At 38.0% G+C, this 9,419-nt stretch overlaps 1 protein-coding gene across 1 annotated transcript in view; it reads left to right on the top strand.

Moving 5' to 3' along the window:
• Positions 1–2,837: 2,837 nt before the first annotated feature.
• The window catches only part of LOC104967889 (neural proliferation differentiation and control protein 1-like), a 16,077-nt gene continuing 9,495 nt past the window's right edge, over positions 2,838–9,419 (top strand). Inside the window, exon 1 of the mRNA XM_010797425.1 lies at positions 2,838–3,171. Coding sequence (XP_010795727.1) covers positions 3,066–3,171 — 106 coding nt within the window. The 5' untranslated portion in view covers positions 2,838–3,065. The remainder of the gene's footprint in view (positions 3,172–9,419) is intronic.

Below are 9,419 nucleotides of genomic sequence, written 5' to 3'. Positions count from 1 at the left end.
TAGTACGTAGTAGGTGTTGTAGTACGTAGTGTAGTAGTCGTAGTAGTGTAGTAGTGTAGTGTGTGTGTGTGTGTGTGTGTGTGTGTGTGTGTGTGTGTGTGTGTGTGTGTGTGTGTGTGTGTGTGTGTGTGTGTGTGTGTGTGTGTGTGTGTGTGTGTGTGTGTGTGTGTGTGTGTGTGCAGAGGAAACCCTTACTTCATGCAAGGACAAAATAATACAAATGTTGTAAGATTGACCATCATTTAATACATTATTATTATTATTAAGAAATTAGGTTTGGATTTTGCAGATTTTGTCCTTTACTTCCCCAAATACAAATAACTGCACTCATTATTAAATTGTAATTGATCATGCCATCTTGCAAACATTACCAAAGCTGTTTTCTTACAGCTGAAGTCTAAGTGTTACTGTTGCTAAGTCACACAGGTTGGTCTATGCACTTTGAAACACGGGTACGATTGTCTAAGCAGATTCATTAGTTTGTGTGTGTTGCAATAAGTAATAGTTGCAGTCATACATCGTCTCATTTACATTGTGCAATGATTAGATGTGTTTGGCCACCTTAAAATGTAAGGAGAACTCCACAGGGTTACTCAAATTGTTTCAATATTTAGTTTATATTCCATTGAGTTTGCTGAAGTACAGAAAGGTTTTTGAATCAGTTGGTAACATACGACCTGGAAAGGCCAATTTATTCATTTACATTGTTTTGATAAATACAGTCTTGTCTTTCTAAAACTAAACCATTATCTGGGCATTGATATGTGTAATCACTTCCATACATAAAAACTCTTTAATCACTTTGTTCATATTCACTTTATTCTCACTAATAATTTGTTGCATGATTTTTGTGTTTTGTGGTACATCAAATGTGAGCTTATGATTTATTTTGTTATACAGTGGACCTGTTCTTAAATGCTGCTGAATTGATGTAAAGTCTTAATCCAACATGATTGTTTTATCTTTATTGTATTTTAATTTTGTTTGCCTCTATAAGGCTTTGGCCAACCCATATACCTCAGGACTGTGTGTGTTACAGATCAGAGAGACACACAGAGTATGGACAAGAACCAGAGGATTATTTTTTAAAATCATTTTACATGCCAAAAGAGAGGCGTGACACAGCTTCTGTTTCTGGTTTCTTCTCTGTATTTACTTTCTGACTATGAGCTGAGGCAGTGTCATTAATACAATTAAAAACCTAAATATCAAAAATGTTACCTCTTTTTTTTCTTCATCGTACATTTACATAACTGCATTTATCCGCAGCAGTGGAATGTCATCAGCTCAGGAATTTTTCTTTCTTCTAAAATAATAAAATCTGGAACTTCCACAGTCAATTTGTTGAACCTGACTTTAAAGCATGTTACTATTTCACTGTGTGCTGCTTCAACAAAATATGGTTTTAGTTTCAGCTTTGTTCAGAATCACCCATGAGTGAGACAGCACAGTCCCAATAAATGTGTTCAAGATTTAAACACGAGCCAATATTATTTTAATGGTAAAGTGAAATTATATTTATAGTTCTGAGTGTATGAAGCTCCTGGTGGGCGTGTAATTACATTGAAATTGGAAATATATTTCCCACATGGTAAATCCTCCATGTTATTTTTCAAACATTTATACTTTTTAATGTTGATTCATTAGATTTATTCCACATATGGAAGTCCAGTTTGGTGTTAGGTTTTCTTTTCTTTTAATAGTGGTTTTGTGTTTCAGCTGAGAGCAAACAAACTGTCACGAGAAACCTTTCCCCATTCAAGCCAGTGTTTGGAAAAGAATAATGGAGTTAATAGGCAGAATGGAAAACAATAGGAATAGATCAACCATGATGTGTTTGTTTATTTGAAGTATATCTTGAAATACGTCATCATGTGATTTAATTTCACAGCACCTGCTACATACATACACTATTTGTTTATCAACTTTCTTTTTTAACCACTTTATTTATTATAAAATATGATTAGCAAATCTGAGCTGTTGAATGATGAATTGTGAAGAAAAAATGAATGATTGGCTATGTAAATTTAACAGCATTACAATGAGATTATCAATTTGTATCAGCATATCTCTGGCAGTGTGTACATCTGGTTATTTAAACCGGTTTTATCACGTCATCACGTCTCACGTCCACCTCCTGTGCTCTGTTTGTAATCTCTCAGTAAACTGTTGCCTTCAGGTAGTGTGGGAAACAGCGACTCCTCTGTTGTGGATCCGTTTTTACTAGCTGGTTTAAAACAGCTAGCTAAAAACAATGAGTTTACATATTGCCTTAATTCAAATGATGTGTTCATCAAACAGCTTGTGGGTGGTATTTTTGAAACATTTAAGCCCAGAAGCATTTGTTTTTACTTTAGGTAAATGTACATATATTAAACACATTTTAGACTTCAAGCATTTCTTCAAGCATTTACAATTACATTTGGTAATTGGAATTTGACTGAAAGTCCTTGGAGCCAGATTCAGAACTGATTATACTAGGAATATCAGAGGCATTTATTAGGATACATTGGCGGCTTTTGAGCATCAATGTATTCCCTATCAGCCAATAACAATATACAGAAAGTCAAATAAAATGTATGTATTTAATAAATAGCTTAAATTCCCGAAAGAAATCTAAAATGTCCAAATTTTACTTAGGCTACATATTATCGGGGAAACAGTGTTATATTGAGGCTTTGCCCTATGTATACATGTCAAGAATATGCACGAATGCTTATAACAGAGACTATTTAAAAGAAAAACACACATGTCTGCCAGGTAATCAGTCTATGACCTATTGTTATTCCGGAGTTTGCAAGGAGGCCTTGAAGGCAGCATGTCATCTCACGCACACACAAGCACACACACACCCACCCTCCTCGCGGGAAGCTCCGCTATCTTTAGACCCGCCACGGATTACAGTGCGCAGTGTGTCACAGACTGCGTCTCTGTTACACCTGCTCGGTTCATCTCTGTGAGTCCTTCACGCTGAAAAACATACACACGTAAAACAGGAGTGATGGAGGAATGACAACAAACTGCGTCTCCGTCTACGGCTCTCCGTCCCCGAGAAGACCCCCAGGATGCTGCTGCTCTCCAGTCCGAGGAACGGACGCCTGCGCCAGGCCTCGCTGCTGTTGCTCACCGCGGTGCTCCTCTGTGTAGCCCCCGTCAGTGCTAGCCCGCCAGGTAAACACACAACGAACACGACAAAAACACTATTACCTTTGGTTGTGTTAGCTTATTCAGTCTTCTTATAAACAAATGTTAATGGGGCATCTTAAGTCAATTTATCAGGTCGTGACAAAAAGCAAGACAGAGGCTTGTGTTTATCTAAATATTGTTTTTGTTTTAATTCACCGAGTAAGACACGTGTGTTTTTCTGAGTTTTTATTTTTATTGTTGTTATTGGTGTTGGCTTTGTAGTAAATATAGTGGTGTGATAGTATTGGACATAACATGAGTTCAGATTTATATATACAGTCTATGGTTCAGATTTTGGACAGGTCAGGTGAGTGAGGGAAAAGCACAAGGAAAAACAAGGGTTAACAAAAAATACAAATTCCCGTAAAGTGAGTCATTTCCTTTTAGGCTCACATATTTTTACACTAATGTATCCTGAATGTGGACACAGCCATATTTGTAGATTGTGATAGATAACGCTGCTTTTTAAACAGTGTATTCATGTGTTCATAATCGCCATTAATTAGTTCTTAACCAGTAAATGATTTATCAGCTTAACTTCTATCACAGTGAAATTACTTTGTGACATTTTCAAAAACAATACTGCTTATTGATCTGAGCTGCAGTCACACAATTCAAATCATTTCGCTAGGATTGGTGAAAAGAAAGCAGCTGTCTGTACTTTGATTATATTTAAACTATAACATCTGTAAAAAAACAAAACATGGATTCATTTAGTAAATCTCTTCACAATTGAATAACTGTCTTTAGCACTTTTTAGAATATGATGGAAGCACGGCCCCAGCAGACGATTGTTTTAACTATTGAATAATCTACAGAGTATCCTTCTCAATTAATCTCTAAAATGTCAGGATATTGTGAAACATGTCCATCCCAGCTTTCCAAAACCAAGGTGATGTATTTAAATGTCTTGTTTTGTCAGTCCAAAACCCAAAGATATACTATTTATATAAACTATTTATATTTATATTCTTTAAACCAGAGGAAATCACAAACTGAAACAGCATTTTTGGAAAACAAACAATGAATCAAAGAAAAATAGTTAATGGAAGTTGTTTTTCTGTCATTGGACTCATCTAGTCGACTAATTGTTGCAGCTCTAACTGATAGCATAAACGTGTGTGTGTGTGTGAGAGTGATGGGTCCCCACACAGTAATAATTGCTGATGTTTGCAGGGGAGATAATCTGCTTCTGAGCTTTTAACACAGAATCCCTGTGGGAGAACCAACAGCTGGACTCACATGTAATCTTAAGCCTTTATCTGAGTGGCACATACAGAAACACACACTCACACAGTACATGTACTGCCTCTTCATTTTGCTTGTGCACGATGGAGAGGATATGACGCAGTGTTTTTTTCCTCCGGTAAGAAGTCTGGTCATTTTTTTGCTTTGCATCAAAATTCAACCAATGCCAATACTTCCTCACTCCAATGCTGAAAAACCTAACTGTTGTGAAAAAGATAATTTGGTGACATTAAGAAGTTTTCAGTGTCAGAATTTGAGATGGAGACAGACAAAGCTGTCAATACACTGCTGCCTCCAGTGTGTCTCGTCTCCAGAAAAGAGTCAAATGTTTGGTGTCATCACAAGTGAAGGATCTTTCTAGAGTTGTCAACACCTGTTAGATTTGAACGCAGCTTCTATATAACAATGTGTGACAGTGTTAGTATGTGGTCTATTGTTTGAGTATGAGTAAGGAGACAAGGCACAATAACACATTTTTACCCCCCTATGTGAGTTTGGATAATAAGTCACAAAGAAGGGTGAAAGGGTAGCTGAACAGGAATTTGATCGCAGGCATTTTGGTTGAGTATGGTGCTTTATTCAAGAGTGTTGAATACATTGGAAACATTTCCAGAACCGCCAAAAAGCACATACAGTATTTACAGTGAGTCATGTTTCATGGGGGATTTGCTGGAGTGTGACAACAGCATGGAGTGCATAGTAATGAGATGGTTGATTCAGAAAGTGTTGACACATCATGTGTAAATATGGCAGAGAACACTTTTACAGAACATTTGGTTCTTGGGATGGAAGTAATCCAACATCTCCATAAACCCGGTAGGTGACATAAATGTTGTCTAGTCTGCTGACAAAGAGACAGAATGATCTTAACATCCAGATTCAGAATGTGTTGTGTGATTCATGTTAAGTGGGGGCAAGGTGAATAAGCAGCAGAAAAGTCACTTTTTCCACTGATTCTTTTTGCGTTCATGTTCTTGCTGCTCTCTATCAGCTTTTCCTTTTAAACACGGCATCTTTACTTCTCAATGTTCCAATTCAGCAGTGTTGTGCTGCCATGTTTAAATGCCAGGTTTGTCATTCACATAGATCTGATGAGATAATTTATTCAGAGTCACTGCCTCTGGCCTTTTCTTTTTCCAGGATTAATCTTTAACTATTAATACCTTTACTGACACACACACACACACACACACACACACACACACACACACACACACACACACACACACACACACACACACACACACACACACACACACACACACACACCATCTGCAGTGTTTTTCACCTTTCCTTACCCTGCGGCAAAATTATTCATCTGCCAACGTGGTAGTGGAGAGTGAGGGCAGTGAAAAGTCAGGGGAAAAGGACACACACACACACACACACACACACACACACACACACACACACACACACACACACACACACTGCCTTGTGACATAAAGCCCACTGAGGCGATGACAGGGTTTATAAGTAAGGATTTTTATCCTCATGTGACTCAAGATTAAATCGAAGTTTACGTATGTTTTCAGTTAAAGGGAATCAGTAAAAGGACATTTCTATAGTTCAAGGATACTAATAATAATACTACCTCTGAAATGTTTTCATTGGACATTTTCAAATCGTTATCTTTTTCCCTTTTTTAAACTTGGTTCGATTAATATTAGATGTGAAGTCAGTTCTTCCAGGAAGTAATTTAGTAAATGCAGTTTAAAGCTTGGTACTCCTCCCTCTGGCTTCAAATGGATCTAATTTGCAGCTTGTGTGGGCTTTGAGGGGATTTGACCTTTCCAGCTCTCCTCAGTGAGAGAAAGGGAGAAAGACCATCCAATTATACGTTGGTAACCATTACACTGACACTACGCAACAGCCAGGAAAGATATTATTGATCTGAGGTCATTGTTGTCTCAATTGGAGGTCTGAAAAATAAGCGGTTTGCCAAGGCTTTGCTGTAGTGGCATCTTAAAACCACTGCTCTCCCACTCCCTTTCTCTCCTATCGTTTTTCTTACTTTCCTTCACTCCACCCTGGGCTTCTCCATTGAGAGCCTACAGTCGGCTACCAGACTTCTCCAGGAAATGAGCCTCAATTAATCAACGTACAGAGCGCCTTTAGACATTTGATCAAGCCAGTCAGCACAGTTAGGCTGGAATGAAACCCTCTAGGCTGCTTCAGTTTGAGTACTGCCATTAACCTTAAAGATGGAGTAGGAGGCATTTGTTCCACGGGGAGGTGTCATGTTTCACAAAAAACTCAAAACAACCTGTTAGCATATTGTATTGTAATTAAATTGGTCTGAGGAAAAAACGAAACTTCTGCATAGGGCTGCACGATATTGAAAAAAACTGACATTGCGATATTCTTTTCCACTACGATATATATCGTGTTTTTTTTTTTAATATCGAACGCCCTAAAATATTTTAAAAAAGAAATAATAATAATCGCACGTCCCTGCGATGTGAATATCGCACATGCGCATATCGCGGTTATCGCCATGACACGGTATATCGTTCAGCCCTACTTCTGCACCTCTTGTTGGGTCTATTTTAAGGCTTTAGAAAATCTAGCCCGTTTAGAGAGACTTCGGCTAATCATAGGTCATTTCAGAGAAAGGGCGTTACTATTGGCTGTTCTACAAATGAGACCGTCACGGCAAAAGTCTAGACTCTAGTACAATAAATAGGAAGACCATAGTGCTATTCCACCATTGACACAACATGCCTGTACTGCAAAGCGACCCAAAAAAGGAATACACACTGTGTCCCGATAAAAGAGAATATTTGCAAAGTATTTCACAGATGGAGAGAACCTCTTGCTAATAGTTTAGGCTTGTTTAGAGGGAATTTAGCCCAATGACAACAGCTGTAAATGTTGTAGCAACAGTGATGTTGTTATATTAAGACTTGTCTGTGATGGAAATGAACAGAACATTTTCTATGTCAGGGGTGATGTAGCACAGGTTACATCTGTGTCGAGCCACATCCTGACCAAGAACGAGAGTGTCTGTGTAACCTGAATTAAATGGAAACATCATAATGTTAGTGCTAAAACCTCTTCCGTAGTCATACCAAGAAATCTGTCTGTTTTAGATATAGCAAATGCTTTTGATAACACTGGGTGAAAAGGAGATTATCTATTGAAAACTCATTTTGAGCGCAATCGGCATCATTCAGTTTTGGGGTAATGTAATTGTTGCATTGCATACTATTCTAACAACTGGACAGGCCAAAGAAATACACATGATGATGATGATGATGATGATGATGATGATGATGATGATGATAAAAGAATCAGAAGAAGAATTAGGAGAGCCTAAATCAGGGAGCTTTCATTTGCCAGATACTTGCTGCCATTGTATAAATCCTTCAGCCTTTGTTTGGGTTGCTGCGGGGTGTGCTGCTCTGCTACCCTCTAACGATGATGACAGGGTAATTATCCCCTGTGTAAATGGGTTAGACTCGTCATTGTCTGACATGACAGAAATTACTGCAACAGAAAAGACGAATGACAGACGCAGGGAGAGATAAGACTGCACAACGAGAGATGGAAAACAAGGATTAGTTCCGCTTTCTACAAACTTGAATTCGATGGAGAGTGAAATTCTTTGTATTTTTTTTGTGTGTTTCACTTCCTTTTAACCTTAGCCTCTACTTACCACCGCTTTATTTCCTGCTTCGGCATTATGACGTGTCTGTGCTCTGAACAGGTGCTAATTCATGCCCCATTTTCCACAAAGCGTGGCAAAAAGTGTCACATGTAGGAGTCACTGCATCAGATAATGGTGGGAACCCCCGCTACACATTTATGCTGAATTTCCTAAAGTTGGCAGTTTTCACATGTTTAATCATCTATTTCAGGTTTTCGTTTCCACTATATTCGTAAGAAGTAGAGCTATCGGGAAGCTTTTTCCGCAACGATGTTAAAGATTGTTGGTAATTTTCTGATCAGAAATGTTTTCTGCTATGCAAAGGAACTTTTCACAGGTGTAAGAAATGTGTGAACAAATATTTCCAGTTATATTAAATTGTTCTTTGAGGAAGTTGCATAGCGGGCAAAAATATGTGGCCTTTCTTTGTCTTCAGGTGTCATTTCAAGTTTCAAGTTTCAAGGCTTTTATTGTCATGTGTGCATAGCTACAGTGTAGTTATGACAATGAAAATCTTAGGTCACAGGCTCCTCCAACAGTACAACACAATATAACAGGTAAAATAAAATAGAATGTAATGGAAACAGAATGATAGAAATGTTCAGAATAGTCTATACAGTAATTGGAATATTGATATGATATAGTGAGTTGCAAACAGACGTCCTTTCCTATCATAAAGCTACTTTTAGGTTCACACACTTATTGTTCTATATATATGCTATTTAATGCCTTCTTTCAATTTAACTGAACCTTAAATATGTGTTGTGTGTATTATTAAATTCCGGTTGTGATGGAGTCATGTTGTGTTCTACTGCCCAGTAATTCATTCATTGTTATTTTTGTCATGGTATATATTTTTCAGCTAATCCATTACGAATTTGATTTAAAGGACTCTTAAAGGTGGGGTAGGTAACTTTGGAGAAACCAGCTCGAGTGCGCTAGAATTTAAAAATACACAGCCGGAAAAAATCTTCCACTTCCTTACAGAGCCCCTCCTCCAACACACACGAACGCGCACATGACCAATGAGGACACGAGATAAGTTTGTGCACAGATGGAAGGTTGACAGGCTGGTAGGCCATCCAGTTACTTTAGCTGGGCCGGCTAAAATGATTGGTCGTGCGCTTTTACAGGACATTTGTATGGATCTTTTGTCAAAGCACTTACGATATTCATTGCTATCGGGATGTTAAGAGCATTCCATGGAATATGACAAAGTGTATCTCGAGCCGGTTTCTCAAAACTTACCTACCCCGACCTTTAATATTACCATCACATGAAGCAACAAACCGAGTGCTATTCTACACTGAAATCTTTTATTTCTTGTTTTGTAAAT

Source organism: Notothenia coriiceps, unplaced genomic scaffold, assembly GCF_000735185.1.
Source record: "Notothenia coriiceps isolate Sejong01 unplaced genomic scaffold, NC01 NC01_scaffold00037939, whole genome shotgun sequence".
Classification (NCBI taxonomy): Eukaryota; Metazoa; Chordata; class Actinopteri; order Perciformes; family Nototheniidae; genus Notothenia; species Notothenia coriiceps.
The sequence above is the reverse complement of the archived record's forward strand: the minus strand, read 5'-3'. Positions and strand labels throughout refer to the sequence as shown.